This window comes from Argentina silus (genome assembly GCF_951799395.1).
Source record: "Argentina silus genome assembly, chromosome: 16".
NCBI classification, from domain to species: domain Eukaryota; kingdom Metazoa; phylum Chordata; class Actinopteri; order Argentiniformes; family Argentinidae; genus Argentina; species Argentina silus.
In genome coordinates, this window is record NC_139670.1 from 1,850,109 (window position 1) to 1,866,680 (window position 16,572).

Genomic DNA, 16,572 nt, shown 5'->3' on the forward strand with positions numbered 1-16,572 from the left:
TCCTCCTCTCTCCTCCTCCACCCTCCTCTCTCCTACCTCCTCCTCTCTCCTCCTCCACCCTCCTCTCTCCTCTCCACCTCCCTCCCTCCTCCTCTCTCCTACCTCCTCCTCTCTCCTCCTCCACCCTCCTCTCTCCTCTCCACCTCCCTCCTCTCTCCTCTGACCTCCTCCCTCCTCCCTCCTCTCTCCTCCTCCTCCCTCCTTTCTCCTCCCTCCTTCTCTCTCCTCTCCACCTCCTCCCTCCTCCCTCCTCCTCCCTCCTCCCTCCTCCCTCCATCATTGCACCCCCACCAGCTCTGTGATGGAGGGAGCGAACACCATGAACTCCTGGTACTTGTGGAAGAAGAGTTGGAGCCGGGAGAGGTAGCTGTCCTCCTGGTACGGGAGCTGTCGCTCCTTCAGGTACTGAGACACGATGGGCTTCACCTGCAGGGAGGAGGGACTAGAATTAACCAGGTAAAAAAACAAAAAGGTCTTCTGTCTACCAGGTACTTTATATAAACAATATTTTTGTGTGTGTGTGTGTTTGTTGTACCTAGTAGTAGTAAAATGTATTTGTAATAACTGTTAAAATAACAGTTCGGGTTAGGATTGGGGGGGGGGGGGGAGTCGGTTGAAAAAAAAGTAAAGAGAAATGTAATCAGGAAGAGTCCAGTTGTTTTTCTCTCACGTTCTGCCAGATATTTTGTACTGCACCTTTAGACACATGTTGTCGGAGAGGAAAGGGAAGAGGTGATGCTCCACGTGACAGTTGATCAGCGAGTGTCCGAAGACCCAGTCCAGCACGGGGTTGCGGGGCAGGTTCAGGACCCCGTGGGTCATCTGGTAGATCCGCTTGGGCCGGCTGGTCGACGAGAACATGGGCAGGCCGATGTGCTGTGGAACGCAACAAACATCACTGTGTGTGTGTGTGTGTGTGTGTGTGTGTGTGTGTGTGTGTCTGTCCTCTTAGCCAAGGTGAATCCGTGCTGCTCTGAGATTGTCAGAGAAGAAGGACAGTTGGCGTGTGTTGCAGGGGTCCATTTATACTGAGGGGAGAAAGGTGAGACTCTGAGCCCAGCATGGTCTGTCTGGGAACGCAGGCTACAGTAACCTCAGCACTCAGGCCTGAATGCCTCTGCAGGGGCCTGCTGGCGCAGGGTGGGGTAGGGACAGCTACAAAGGAGGCCCCACAAAGGGAAGTGGTTCAAAGGTAATCTAGAGGAAGGGTAGAACAAGACAACAGCCAGTAATAGCCACAGCAACAACAACATAGGAGGAGATGTGTTCCTTTTCACATGTGGTTCTCCACCCTCCCCCCCCCACATCCCCTTACCTCCAACCCCCCCTCCCCTCCCCCGACCCCCCGACCCCCCCCCCCCCCCACCACCTCCTGGCTTCAGATCAAGAGGTTTTTTTTTTCTAAATTTTAATCCAACTTCAGAACTTCTCGAGATCAGCACAATGCACAATAGACTCCCCCTTGAAAGGTTCCGTCTGGGAAAAACATGCATGAATTGTCCTTTTCTCCAGCCCTTTGGTCACTGACTGAACTTGTGGAATTCCTGGTCCGAGCTGTGAGGACACAATGCTGCTTTGTAAGGAGCGAGGCTTTTTCTACAAAAGACTAATAATAATAATATCCATGAAGGCCCTTCACAGTTTGATCCAAAGGCCCAAATACGGCTTAGAAACCCTATTCATTCCACATGTCTGCGCAATGTGAGTGAGTGTGAGTGCGTACGTGCGTGTGTGAATGTGTCTGCGCATGTGAGTGTGTACATGCGTGTGTGAATGTGTCTGGATGTGTGAGTGTGTACATGCGTGTGTGAATGTGTCTGCGCACGCAGCTCACCTGGAAGATGTTGACATGGATGTAGGGCAGGGAGAACATGGCCCTGCAGACCAGCATGCAGAGCAGGGCGCTGTAGGGAGACTGGAACCCAGAGACATGCAGCAGTAACCAGTACTGGGAGAACATCCCCAAGGCCACCATCAGGACCGTCCTCAGGGCCTGGCCCACGGAGTGGCTCTTCAGATGGCCTACAGAACAACAACACAGTCACACAGTCAGATACAGTCAGAAACAATCAGACACAGTCAGAAACAGTCAGAAACAGTTAGACACAGTCATACACAGTCAGAAACAGTCAGAAACAATCAGACACAGTAAGACACAGTCAGAAACAGTTAGACACAGTCATACACAGTCAGAAACAGTCAGAAACAATCAGACACAGTCAGAAACAGTCAGAAACAATCAGACACAGTCAGACACAGTCAGAAACAGTCAGAAACAGTCAGAAACAGTCAGACACAGTCAGAAGCAGTCAGTCACAGTCAGAAACAGTTAGAAACAGTCAAACACAGTCAAACACAGTCAGACACAGTCAGAAACAGTCGGACACAGTCAGAAACAGTCAGACACAGGGACAGCACCATAGCTCCATGCCAGCCTGAAAACACCCATGCAAACGGAAAAAAATGCTAATTGTTGTGTGCCAATAGTAAAACTATCTTTATGAAACTATCTTTGTGTACAGGCAGTAAAAACCCTTTTTCCGTACATTCTTTTGGCAAATGATCAACTCAAAAATGAAGACAACATACAACCGTAAAACGAACAGTTCTGTGGGTCAGGGTTAGGGTTAGGGTTAGGGTCAGGGTTAGGGTTAGGGTTAGGGTCAGGGTCAGGGTTAGGGTTAGGGTTAGGGTTAGGGTCAGGGTTAGGGTTAGGTTTAGGGTTAGGGTTAGGGTTAGGGTTAGGGTCAGGGTTAGATGTAGGTTAGATGCTACTTTCCATATCTTGTCTAGCCAGTGTTTCTCAGGCCCAAGCCTCGTGGCCGGCTGCAGTTCTCACCTAGGGCCACCAGGGGGGTGATAATGGGGATGGCCAGGGGGGCGATGAACAGGTAGACGCTCCGGGGCAGGAAGGGGACCTTCCAGACGCTGGAGTCGCCCAGCCCGATGACGTTGGTGTGAGCGTGGTGCATCTTAATGTGGCCCTGCACGCCTGCTCTCGCTGTGAAAGAGCCACACACCTGGACACACAGACAGACACACACACACAGACACACACAGACACACACACAGACACACACACAGACACACACAGACACACACACAGACAGAAGTACAGACAGACATCTGATGAGCAAAAATCGTCAGGAAATCGAGACATACGTTTTTGCTGTCGCTGGTGCTTTTTCCGCTGCTTGTGTTTTTAGATTAAAACTGAGGACCGGCCTTTCACATCCTCAGAGATCCTTTGTACCCTGCTGCACCCTGTTGTACCCTGTACCCTGCTGTACCCTGTACCCTGCTGTACCCTGCTGCAGCCTGCTGTACTGTATCCCTCCCTTGCGCAGACATTGTATTCAATTATTGAAAGACTCCGGCGAGCCGATCTATTCTCTTGACATCACACCTGAACCCAAGAATTCCTCGTAAAGCGGCACCCAGAGAAAGGTTTGGATAACCTAAAGTAAACTGATCCAGGTTGACTGAACGCTGCGTTCTGCGTTACGCTCAGGGAATAAAAACAAGTCCAAGATCAATGACGATCAAAGTGCAGCCATGTTGTGTTTAATCTGTAAACTCATCGCCTGGTGGGTTAACGCCAAGCATCTGTAACGATGACCCCACCAGTGCCCCCCTCAAGTCACTCACACACTCATTGACATCATAACACATATGCACACACATAATCATCCATTGCAGACTCATCCTCCACTGTAATTATCTGTACTGTCAACCTGTCATTGCCATTGTATATTGCCATTCCATTGCGTACATTGCTTCACCGCTGTTTATACTGCTTATACTGTTCATACTGTTTATATTTTTTAGTACTTCTATTTTATTTTATTTTATTCTATTTTAAAACGTATTGTTGCACTACTCTGTGGCACTGTCACTTTTGCATTTCTCTGTATACTTGTATGCACGTGACAAGTAAAGAATCTTGGATCTTGAATCTAAGAGAGTTGGGGGTCGATGAACCGAGCTGACGTTGTTTCACCACACTGATGATGTCACTGATCATCTGCATCTTCTGCAGTCAGTAAGTCAGTCATCTCCATAAGCATCATAGTGACCTTGGGGACATCATCTGTGCTAACTTGGTCATCTTTCCCCAGGAGAACCAAGAGGGAGTACCTCACCTCGATGAAGAAGACGGCCCAGAACTCTCCCCAGGCCTGGGACTCGCTCAGGGACCCGTGGCTGGACAGGTGGGTCCCCTTGATGGTGATGACTGCGTGGGCCACGCCCATCAACAGCATCCCCACAACAAACAGGATGGCCTGGGAGGACGCCAGGAGGAGGAAGGCTGGGGGGGGGGGGGGGGGGGGGGGGGGGGGGGGGGGGAGAGGAGAGGACGCAGGGGACAGTTGTAGGGAAGGAGAGAGAAGAACACACAGTTGGCTCAGACAGTGTCAAGCTGAGGTTAAAATAACATTTGTAATGTATGTTACCCCACCGCTTGGGGGATTTGGCTGGGCTTAGCTTGGAGCACACGAACATAACATCTAGCTTCCTGGGATTGATAAAAACAACCTGCAGGGGAGACGTGAGCATTAAAAGGTACAGCCCATCTCAGTGACTCAGTCTCGACACATCTCCCGTTCCTGCCCTGCCACATTAAACACTTTGCCAGAACATTCTGTTCCCTTTTCGCCTGCATGTGGTCTCTTTTCCTTTTTATGGTTGTGGTGTTTCTCATGGGATCTTTCTTGGACAGAAGACTGACATCTGTGTTTAATCAGCGGTATCCTCCTTCTTGTTCAGTGCGCACACACACACACACACACACACACACACACACACACACACACACACACACACACACACACACACACAGACGCACACACACACACACACACACACACAGACGCACACACACACACACACACACACACACACACACAGACGCACACACACACAAACACAGATACACACACACACACACACACACACACACACTGGGCAAGAGAGGGTTCGTTTTATGACAGTGTGTGTTTGCAGTGTCAGATAACTACTTTTCCCTCCTCGGAACCCTAGGTGGGTAAACAGCGTCCCACCCCGACGCCTGCCAGGGCCAAGGTGTGGGTTTCACCACTGACAGGTGACTCAGGGGCTCAGGTGAAGGAGAGAAACTGGATCTCTGTGTCGGGGGGGGGGAGGACAACGATATCAACAGACAACAGACTAAAATTCTAACACTCTCAAAAGCAAGAGTATAACACACACACACACACACACACACACAATAATATAATATATGCCATTTAGCTGACACTTTTATCCAAAGTGACTCACATTGCAGTGAGTGCATACATTTTTCAGTGTATATGGTCCCAGCGGGACCTAAGCATTGTTAACGCCATGCTTTACCAGCACACACACACACACACACACACAGACACACGCACGCATGCACGCACGCACGCACGCACATATATATGATGCACCTACAATGCACCTTCCCTATTGGAGTGAAGGAGCTCCCTGACTGCAGATGTCATGGCTGTTCTGTTCCCAACACACAAACAACCATCCAGCGCTAACATTCCACGCCAACATGTCAAAGCGACTCATTTGGAGGCGATAAGACCCAAGGTCACTGATACCCCCTGACAGCTATACTCCCTACGGGCACAGCTCAGCGCCACCGCCACAGGCAGCTGGCACAGGTGAGGTTGGCAGGGCTGTGAAAGTGGTCACACCAGTCACTCTGGCCTGGCAGTGGTCAGTCACTCTGGCCTGGCAGTGGTCCGTCACTCTGGCCTGGCAGTGGTCAGTCACTCTGGCCTGGCAGTGGTCCGTCACGTTAGCTAGTGACCCAGATAGGCCAGGAGGGAGGTGACTATCTGACACCAGCAGGAACACCAGCAGGGTTCTGACCGTCTATCTATAGCTGCACATTGGCATCGACTGCATATCAATATCTTACATCTGCACATGAAATGGGTTGTGGTAAATCTGTTTAATGAGATATACTGTGAAGACGATATGCTGTGAAGTATATTTACAATATAAACACCTATTAAAAGACTATATGGTGTGAAGTAAATGAACAATATAAACACCTATTAAAAGACTATATATTGTGAAGTAAATGTACAATATAAACACCTATTAAAAGACTATATATTGTGAAGTAAATGTACAGTATATAAACACCTATTAAAAGACTATATATTGTGAAGTAAATTTACAGTATATAAACGTATTTCAAGACTATATGGTGTGAAGTAAATCAACAATATAAACACCTATTTAAAGACGGCATGGCGGGAGGGAGGCAGGTGTCTTACCCGGGGGCAAGGCGACAAACGCCAGGGCCAGGATGGTGCAGTCGATGCCCCTCCTCTCCCACCAGCTGCTCTCCTTCACCGTCTTCTGGACCAGACGGGTCAGCTCCATCATCAGCGACTCCCTGTCCATCCCCTCCGCCCCTGCCCCCGCCCCCGCCCCTGCCCCCGCCGCCTCTCCGTTCCGTGTCCCCCTCTCCTTCCCCGGGTCCACCGTGCCCGGCTCCGTGGCCCCACCATTGACAGATCTCTGGAACAACGTCTTCCCTTCCCAGGGTTTGACATCCCTCTCTCTTCCTCCTTCTCTTCCTCTTCCTCTTCCTCCTCCTCCTTCCTCCTTCCGGCTATCTCCTTCCCTCCACTCTTCCGGTACGTTCTGCATGTCAGCTCCCTGCTGGTCGCCTGACTGACAAGCCGACGCTCAGACGCACAGAATTACACGTAGACTTCGAGGCGGCTGGTGTTTACGAAGGAGCGTCTGCTGCTGCTGCACATTGCCCCCTGCACACACACATTCCCTGGACCGGAGCTTGCATAGCACAGAGAGACAAAGTCCTAATTGGCCAGAGACTCCCCTTGAGAGAAGTTCAGCCTCTTTCAGCTTCTCCAATCCCTGTGTGACTCCCCTCTCGTTTCTCTCTTCACACGCCCTGTGTCCTGTGTCCTCTCTCTCTCTCTCTCTCTCCCTCTCTCTCTCTCTCTCTCTCCCTCTTCGTCAGCTGTCCCACAGCGATGTGGAACAACACAGGCCCCCCCCCCCTGCGGCAGCAGCTCTGGGGCAGTCCTGTGAGCTGACTGAGCCTGTCAGGTTTCTGTGTCACAAACGATACACACACTGGCACGCACAAGACACACACACACACACACACACACACGTGCTCCCTGCGCCTGCGCCTGCGCACGCACGCACACACACAACTCTCGCTCTGCAGCTGCTCGGCTGGAGAATTGATTCTGCCTCTCCCTCTCTCCCTCTCTCCCTCTCTCCTTTCTCTGTTCAGATCTCTCTCTCTCTGTCTGTCTCATGCATAGTGCATGTCCCTCCTCCCCTTCCCTCCCCTCCCCTCCCCTTCTCTCCTCCCTCTCTCCTGTCCCCATAACCTTGGCAGAGGTCCTGGGAACGAAGTACGGAAAAGGCTGCTGAGGCAGAAGGAGAAAGGATTAGTAGCTGCTGCTTAGTGCTCAGTGTTAGTTGTTTCTTGTTGCTATGGGAGGGAGCGAGTGGCTGGAGAGAGAGAGAGAGAGAGAGACAGAAAGAGAAAGAGAAAGAAAGAGAGAGAGACAGAGAGGGACAGAGAGAGAGAAAGAGAGAGAGAGAGAGAGTGAGAGAGAGAGAGAGAGAGTGAGACAGAGAAAGAGTGAGAGAGAGAGAAAGAGAGGGACAGAGAGTGAAAGAGAGAGAAAGAAAGAGAGAGAGACAGAGAGAGAGAGAATGAGAGAGAGAGAAAGAGAGAGAGAGAGAGAGAAAGAAAGAGAGAGAGAGAGTGAGAGAGAGATGCTCTATGCTTGTTATCTCAAACACTCTTATTCACTCATTCAAATTCTCTCTCTTTCTCCTCTGTCATAGTGACAGTACAGAGAGAGAGAGAGAGAGAGAGACATACAGTGTATATACTGTAGAGTGTGTTTTTTTCTGAGAGGTTGGCTGGTATTCTGGGCTTGGTGCCAGGTTGGCTGCAGCGCTCCTAATGACTTGAGGAGTACGGGGGAGGCTGGGTCAGTTCCAGAGAGGTCCAAGTCCAGTGCTAGGAGCATTCAGCAGAGTGCAGGGAACATACGAGCCCCAGGCTATCAGACAGCTCTCCAGCCCTCCTTCTGCAGGAATACTGACTGCGCTGTTTATAACAGGAGCTGTCAATCAGCCCATCATACAGTAACGCTGTCTGACAGGTCAGGGCTGGACTCAGGGCATGCTGGGTACAGGGTATGCAGCGGAATCTTTGCTTGCTTTTTCGACAGCAGCAGTTAAGATCTACGAAAAACAGCAGTTAGGAATTTCCTCAAAAAACCAGTTGTTCTGGTGCCGCTCGGGCAGTTTAGGGTGTTGATTAAGGACCTCGTTGGTGAAGGATGTGATTGTTTGTCTTGATATAACATGATATTGTGGTTTTATATGATGTACTTTTATATGATTTCTGTATTTTACTGTGTTGTATTTGTAGGTGTTGTTTGTTTAATTGTATTGATATTGTGGACAGGGTGCACCTTCATAGGAGGCCTTGCTCTATAACCCTGTATAAATAAAGGTTCAATAAAACAGACGTAGCCCACTGTGTACACCGGGCAAACATAGGCCCTTTCATCAGTTGTAATAAAACCTTTTTTTAATATGTGTGTGGTTGGTTACATCCAAACATGACTTATTTTGTATTCCAAAAGTTCGCATCATTGAATGACACTGAAATGAGATAAACATAGAAACGCACATTCATGCACAGTCATACTCAGTCAGACGTCCACCAGTCCACCAGTCCACCAGTCCACCAGTCCACCAGTCCACACTCAGGTCTCTTGTGAAATATGTTATACGCTGGTGAGACGCCCAAGATACCGCCGCCCACAGATAACTCACAGGACGGCTGTGGTGTCTTCGCTCAGACACAGACAGAGATAGAACCAGTGGCAACTGTTTTTTGACATAAAAAAAAATAAAAAAGACCACAGTCCTTCCATTTCATTACCATTGACGAGACTAAAGCTCTCAGGGTTCTGCTTTGTTGTCTTTTACCTGAAGACACTTCTTTTTTTATTTAATTTTTATTTAATTTTTTTACTATATATACCGATGTAGAAAACTGTACAGTGGTGTGTGTACTAAACAGTTAACAAAACATTGAGAAAAATATTTTAAAACAATAATTCGTACACTAAATCACCTTCCTGAACCAAAAAAAACACATTTACACAAATGCGGGGTGTGAGGATGAGGAGGGGAGGAAGGAGATGAGGAGGGGAGGAAGGGGATGAGGAGGGGAGGAAGGAGATGAGGAGGGGAGGAAGGGGATGAGGAGGGGAGGAAGCACGGTCTCCCTCTTCTCTGCCAGACCTCATCCCCGTCTCCGTCCCCGTCCCCGTCCCCATCTCCCTCCCCGTCCCCGTCCCGTCCCCTATATCTGGCGTTTTACGGTAATCAAAGACATGCACATCCCACGGGACTCCTAATCCTTCTCCTAATCTCCTGTGGGTCTCCAGCCAGGGAGTGACATCCCCAGGACCTCTGGGTGAGAGGGTTCAGAGCCAGGCACACACAGCTCTGAAGGTCCTAGGGTCAGGGACCAGAGCTGGAGCTGGAGCTGGAGCTGGAGCTGGAGCTGGAGCTGGGACCAGGCCACATCCATCCAAGCACAGACCTGCCACATGTCCTGAAAGACGTCAATGGATCCGAAACAATCACCACATGTCTCCTCTGTGAACCAAACAAACAGACAAACCGATCAAGAGTTAGAGTTTTCATAGAGGAAGAGAAAATCATCTGACTGTGCTTATTATTTCATGTTTATCACAGATAGCGCCATGCTGAGGTGTTTATCACGTCTGTCCAGTAGGTGGCGCTGTGGACCACCCTTTGGTGGTATGTAATTCATGATCTTTGTGAGACTGATCCATTAAGATGAGTACAACTGATTGTGTCTCCGAGGCGTGTTCGCCTCAGGAACATTATCTGCTTGTAATTCAGAGACGATTGCGGTTCCCTCAGGGCGTCTGGCCGTCTCTTCCAATTCAAACCTGTTCTCTTTATGACAAGTGCATCATGTTGTGCATTTTCATACAACACAACTACAACCTGTCAGGAGGTGACTAACCTCGTCCCCAGGCTGATGCGCACAGCGCATATATAAGCCTGGAGTAACAACGACTCAAACCTGGCCTTAGTGGGAGGGAATTGAGTCAAGTGTTTGTTATTATTTGATTTCATCGAATCACACGGCTGCGAGGTTGGAAGCACTGGGTGGGGGGGAGGGGGGTGGGGGGGCAGGGGGTGGGGGGGCAGGGGGGACGTTTCACACATTGGGGCGGAAGTGTCTGGGAGACGAGACTAGGAGGCGACTGACCCTCAGAGCTCCGTGTCCTGGATGCCCTGCGGATCCTCCAGGGAGTCCTGCCGCCTCTTGCAGGCCTCCAGGAGCTTCTTCCTGGGGCCCAGGGGGATGTGGATGCTGGTGAGGTCCTGGTCCGAGCAGAGCATCAGCGCCTCCAGGTCGATCTTCTCCCTCCTGAAGATGGACATGAACTCCCCCAGGCTCTGGGAGGCCAGGAAGGTCTCCAGGTGGCCGCTGAGGGGCTCCAGCTCCTCGTCCAGGCCGACGTCGGCCTCCTCCCAGGGCAGCTCCTGGAGGTTCCTGTCCTGCAGGCTGAGGGCGCTGCCGATGCTGTCCTCGTCCAGGCTGGGCGAGCGCCGCGGGAGGCGCCCGCGCAGGCGCACATTCGGCGCCCGGCCCGCCGGCTCGCTGCCCACCACGCTGCCCTCGTCCCGCGCCAGGAACAGGCCGCCACTCCCGTAGCTCCTCCTGAACACCATGGTGCCCAGGCCCGGCCGCGTGAACAGGGAGTCGCGGCCGGAGTCGCCGCTGATTTCCGAGTAGGCGGCCTCGTGGAGCCCCGGGTCGCTGATGGCACGCGAGACGGTGTCGGCGCCGTCGTCGTCGTCATATTCCTGGTTGCCGTGGTGAGGGAACATGTCGCGGATGTTGAGGCGCGAGCGCTCCTTGGCATTGGCGTTGGTGTAGGTGCCCTGCTTGAGGAACATGACGTCGTTGCCTAGCTGCAGGCCCGACAGCGAGCGGACGCTCTTCCTCCCGTCCTCGTAGATCTTGAAGGTCCCGTCCACCTGCTTCTTCTTCTCCAGCTTCCTCTGGATCTTGGTCCGGCCCTTGGCTGTGGAGTGCAGAGTGGCCTGAGGGGAAAGAAACACCAGGAAATAACCAACGAAATAACAACTGAATGAACTGTGAAATGTTCCTACTAGGCTTCCTTATCCAGTCAAGGGATTAGTTAGGATGTTGACTACATCTAAGACTAGAAGAGTAACACACTGAAACTGTTAACTACGTCACGAGACAGTGATCTATCCTGTGATATGGCCCGTTCATGGACAGTGTGGTGTAGTTGTGAGGTTGTCAGGTGGTGTTGTCGGCCTGCTCGTCTGCGTGACCTCTGACCTGCGAGTATGGCATGTTGAACTGGGGCAGCTTGCGGCTCAGCGTGCTCCCGCTGGTGCAGCTGGAGAAGCTCATGGCGTCCGAGTTGTCCGACGCCGCGGAGTCCTTCAGGAACTTCTTCTCCATCTGCTTGTGGTGTTTCCTCTGCATCTTCACGCAGTCCTTGATCCGCCTCTCGCCGGCGCGGAACGCCCGGTCCTTCAGCTTGCTCACCAGCTTGGGGTTCATGGCCGTCTGCTTGGCGGCGATGGAGTCCAGGTAGCGGACGCAGTCCATGTGGCTCTTGGTGGCGGCCATGTCCAGGGGCGTGTGGTAGTCGTTGTCCAGGCACCACACGTTGGCACCGAAGGACACCAGGAAGGACAGGCAGTTGTGGTGGCCGTTGGCCGCGGCCAGGTGGAGGGGCGTGTTCCCCCAGATGTCGCACTTGTCCGGGTCGCCTCTGTGGGGGGGGGGGGGGGGGGGGATGGAGGAGAAGGGAGGGAGGGGAGGAGGAGGATGGAGAGGTGGAGAGGGGGATGGAGGGGGATGGAGGAGAGGGGAGGGGGGGAAGAGGGGGATGGAGGAGAGGTGGAGGGGGGGAAGAGGGGGATGGAGGAGAGGTGGAGGGGGGGAAGAGGGGGATGGAGGAGAGTGGGACGGAGAGGAGGAAAGGGGGGGGAAGAGGTGAGAGGGAGACAGAGAAGTTGAGAGGAGTTAGGGAAGAGTAAAATGCAGGTTGTTGTGTGTGTGTGTGTGTGTGTGTGTGTGTGTGTGTGTGTGTGTGTGTGTGTGTGTGTATGTGTGTGTGTGTGTGTGTGTGTGTGTGTGTGTGTGTGTGTGTGTGTGTGTGTGTGTGTGTGTGTGTATGTGTGTGTGTGTGTGTGTGTGTGTGTGTGTGTGTGTTTGTGTGTGTGTGTGTGTGTGTGTGTGTGTGTGTGCGTGCATGCGTGTGTGATGTGCGTGTGTGTGTGTGTGTAGGCGCACTAGCCCATTACTCTGTCACCTGATAATGACCCCTGGTCTAAATCACCAGGTGAGAGAAACACAACCTCACCTCAGCTGATCCTCTTTCACATCACGCTGAACTCAGGAAGTCAGCTGACCCATCCACATGACCACCTGTCACCTAAAGGCATATTTCACTCTCCCAACACTTCTACTCTGCTTACAGGGATGAATCGGCAATTTCCCATATGGTGATATCTTCCATATAAATGAAGATATATAAACACAATGAAATACACACACAATACTTAGATAGTAGAACAGATAGATAGTGGAATTTTGAATAATTGTTAGACAGGTGTAAAAAAAAAAAAAAAAAAAGTGATGTCATGACAAGCTACATTTGACTTCCTCTCTGGTGGATCTGGCCCCTCCCCTTCCCCTCTTTCCCCCGCCCACGGCGCCGGGCGCCAGGCTGAGGTTGATCAATAATTGAAGTGCTGCAGGTGAAACACTCCAGTGCTGACTTTGCATTATTCATCTGAGAGCTTTTTTCTTTTATCTCTTTCTCACAGACGGTCACAGAAACCGTGACCACAACCACAAGGTCAACAACACCTGCCCTCGACCCTGATTTACACTTCCTGTCGACAACAACAACAGTTCAGACTCTGACGGGAAAGACTAAGGGGAGGGGGGGGGGACACCTGACCTGCAAATCTGATGTTACATTTGCAGTTATGTACACTCACTGAGGACTTTATTAGGAACACTATACTAATACTGGGTAGGGCCTCCCTTTATTAGGAACATTATACTAATACTGGGTAGGGCCTCCCTTTATTAGGAACACTATACTAATACTGGGTAGGGCCTCCCTTTATTAGGAACACTATACTAATACTGGGTAGGGCCTCCCTTTATTAGGAACACTATACTAATACTGGGTAGGGCCTCCCTTTATTAGAACACTATACTAATACTGGGTAGGGCCTCCCTTTATTAGGAACACTATACTAATACTGGGTAGGGCCTCCCTTTATTAGGAACACTATACTAATACTGGGTAGGGCCTCCCTTTATTAGAACACTATACTAATACTGGGTAGGGCCTCCCTTTATTAGAACACTATACTAATACTGGGTAGGGCCTCCCTTTATTAGAACACTATACTAATACTGGGTAGGGCCTCCCTTTATTAGAACACTATACTAATATTGGGTAGGGCCTCCCTTTATTAGAACACTATACTAATACTGGGTAGGGCCTCCCTTTATTAGAACACTATACTAATACTGGGTAGGGCCTCCCTTTGCTCTCAAAACATCCTCAATTGTTTGTGGCACTGATTCCACAAGATGATGCATCACTCATGTCGGAGACAAATCACACCTGAACGTCCCAAACAGTAATTTGACTATCAAATTCTCTGCCAAAGACACAGTCACCCAACCCCGCAATTGCACGAGTTGCTGACCAATGCCCAATTTGCTTGTTAGTCACCCACTAACGTTTATCAAAAAAACGATCAGGTTTCTGCCTCTGACCAGAAAATAATAACACAATGAAAAAATAAACACAAATAAATGGTCACTTTTACCCCAGAAATGCTTCCAGCATCATGCTTGGTTTACCTTTGTCCAGGATCATTGACCCCCACCGTGACTCTGGATATCCTCCTGTGTGCCGAATCCACTGTGTGCATCCCCCAGAGAGCACTGTGGGTAGAACAGGCCCTATCCATCACGCTGACCTTTCCTTCGCTGATGTCTACGACGCTCTTCCTCCGTGGTGAGGCTCAAACGCTCCTCTCTTTACTGCACCATGCCTTATAAACCTGTCATGAGGAGCGTGACACAGTGCCTCCCTGCCCTGCTCTCTCCTGAGTCTCCTGGCTGCTGTCTCAGCCACATCAGGCCCTCACACCGACAGGCCCCTTTTCAAACAGGCAGTCAATATTACACCCTCCCAAATCCGGCTTTTGTCCGGCACTTAAACCTTAAACAAAAGAGAGCAGCGACGTAGACTGTACGGCCGCACAAAAGAGCTTCTGTTCTGAAAGAGAAGCTCTTGACTTTATCGTATGAGAATACTGTATAGCCTTACGCCTAAATCCTGGTTTAATTATCTCCACCGTTTCCCGTTTCCCAGCTCTTTAAGAGGAAGTACAATTGATAAGACAGTCGAGAGTGTATTGTGGCGTATGCGGCGCAGGACCGTTCTAATTAGGGAATATACGTTCATGCGGTGCTTTGTGTCGGAGCTCGGAGCGTAGCCGCTATCTTTTTGTGGGAGCCTGGGGGCTCACAGCGGGGGGAGAGGGCTCGGCCCCTTCTGATATGAATCTGTATGAAAACGGGATGAATTACCCGCGGAGGCTCTGTTATGTTTGTCTCACAATCGCAGCTTTCATCAATGAAAGTCCACTACAGCGTGGGATTAACTGTGGGGTTATGACATGAGCCACCCAGTGTGTGTGTGTGTGTGTGTGTGTGTGTGTGTGTGTGTGTGTGTGCGCACGTGTGCACGTGTGCGTACATTCATGCATATTAGCATCCTGCAAGTGTGTGTGTGTGTGTGTGTGTGTGTGTGTGTGTGTGTGTGTGTGTGTGTGTGTGTGAGGCCATCCTCCAGCAAGTGACCTTTCGTTTTAATCAGGCTGTTAAAATGCATAAGACAGAGTAGTCCATCTACAGACACACAGATTGAAGGGGTGACAGGGGGCATCAGGAGGTATAAATCCTGATGTGACACAGATATGGCCATTTGAATGGATTCAGACGCATCGCCCAGGTGATATCGTATGTGACCTCAGTTTTGCAATATCATATTGAGATGTGGTGCCCTGAAATAGAGGTACTATGTATAAAAAAGGTGAAACCAATCTGAAAAAACTGAATTAAAACAGAGAATCTGTACTTTAACCTCATAGAAATTGTTTGATTTCATATCCACTGTCCAACTGTTGGGAATATAGAGCTAAAAGAAGACAAAATGCTTCCTCTTTCCAATACTTATGGAGGGAACTGTATATGAACCTGCTCCTGGACAGTAATCAGGACCTCCTCACACAGAGCCAGCCCAGCTGAATGGACAGCTTCCAGGTATAAAGCACACGATGCAAAAAGATTAATGGTAACATGGATTGTTGGGTTGTTTTACATTTACACTCTGAAATATACTATTACCTATACTATTTTTCGTCTTGTATCACTGAAAAGCTTCCTCATTTCATATGAATAGGCCTATCATCTTGATTATTCATATAATATATTATATGGTTATTATTAACAATTATATTTAATATAGCTCTATTGTAAACCAGCTGATGCACATAGAACTGTGCTGCCGACGGTGAGACGGTGAGACACCAGCTGACATGTTAGTTGCTGACAGCCTACTCCTGCAGGTCATGTACTAACTCAACACCTGTGCCGCTCAACACAGAAGTTAGTCGCCCTCCACATAAAGCTGCCGGGAGTCGCTGGAGGCCGCGTACAAAACTCACCCTCTGGACACAATGAGCCGGAGCGCACCGAGGTTGCCGTGGTAAGCGGCCCATAACGTCGGTGTCATCCCATCCTCATCCGGCGCGTTCAGCTCCTTCCGTGTGGCCTCTTTCAGCAGGTCCAGGTAGCCGTCCCGGGCCGCCTTGTGGTACTTGTCGTTCATTATGCCTACGGCTCCTTGCCTGGCGTGTTATCTTTTGGCATCAAGACGCGGAGAGTTTGCCCGCCATTTGGAGGGGGGGCAGGTTTGTCCAGGACGCACGGTGCTCGGTGCTCGGTGCTCGGTGCTCGGTGTTGCTTCCCGGGGAGGGGAGGCAGGGACTACGGAGAGAAGCCAGCCCGGTTGCCAGGGACACACACGGTGGTTGTCAAACGGGGAGTGGTTCCGGGAAATAAACACGCCTCTGAATTTCTAGTAACAGGATTTCACTCACCGTAACTATTTGTAATTTGTTTGGCCTAGTACTGCCTACAATAGCCCCAGGGCCTACATTTTAATTTCAACATCATCTATTTGAATTCACTTTCAAGACGACCCTGAATAGTATCAATTTAGCGTGTTATACTGTAATTAATCACCGTTTAATGCATGCCTACTGGGGCCACAACACTATTCTCAACACCCAAAGGGAAATGGTTTCAACAGTAGCCTGAATATTTTATTTTATTTTATTTATCCAAAG

General features: G+C 50.3%; 2 protein-coding genes across 2 annotated transcripts; both read right to left on the minus strand.

Annotated features, from left to right (window-relative positions):
• Positions 1 to 272: 272 nt before the first annotated feature.
• fads6 (fatty acid desaturase 6) lies at positions 273 to 9,631 on the minus strand (the record flags this gene model as incomplete). The annotated part of the gene is made up of 8 exons (XM_083687581.1): positions 273 to 426; positions 697 to 876; positions 1,835 to 2,022; positions 2,840 to 3,020; positions 4,143 to 4,309; positions 6,297 to 6,543; positions 9,340 to 9,406; positions 9,498 to 9,631. 8 exons carry the CDS (start codon positions 9,629 to 9,631, stop codon positions 277 to 279), a joined length of 1,314 nt encoding a protein of 437 aa, XP_083543707.1. The 3' UTR covers positions 273 to 276.
• Positions 9,413 to 16,167, minus strand: ush1gb (Usher syndrome 1Gb (autosomal recessive)). The gene is made up of 4 exons (XM_083686950.1): positions 15,889 to 16,167; positions 11,453 to 11,894; positions 10,346 to 11,187; positions 9,413 to 9,699 (listed from the first exon to the last, which is right to left on the minus strand). Exons 1-3 carry the CDS (start codon positions 16,050 to 16,052, stop codon positions 10,348 to 10,350), a joined length of 1,446 nt encoding a protein of 481 aa, XP_083543076.1. The 5' UTR covers positions 16,053 to 16,167; the 3' UTR covers positions 9,413 to 9,699; positions 10,346 to 10,347.
• Positions 16,168 to 16,572: the final 405 nt, after the last annotated feature.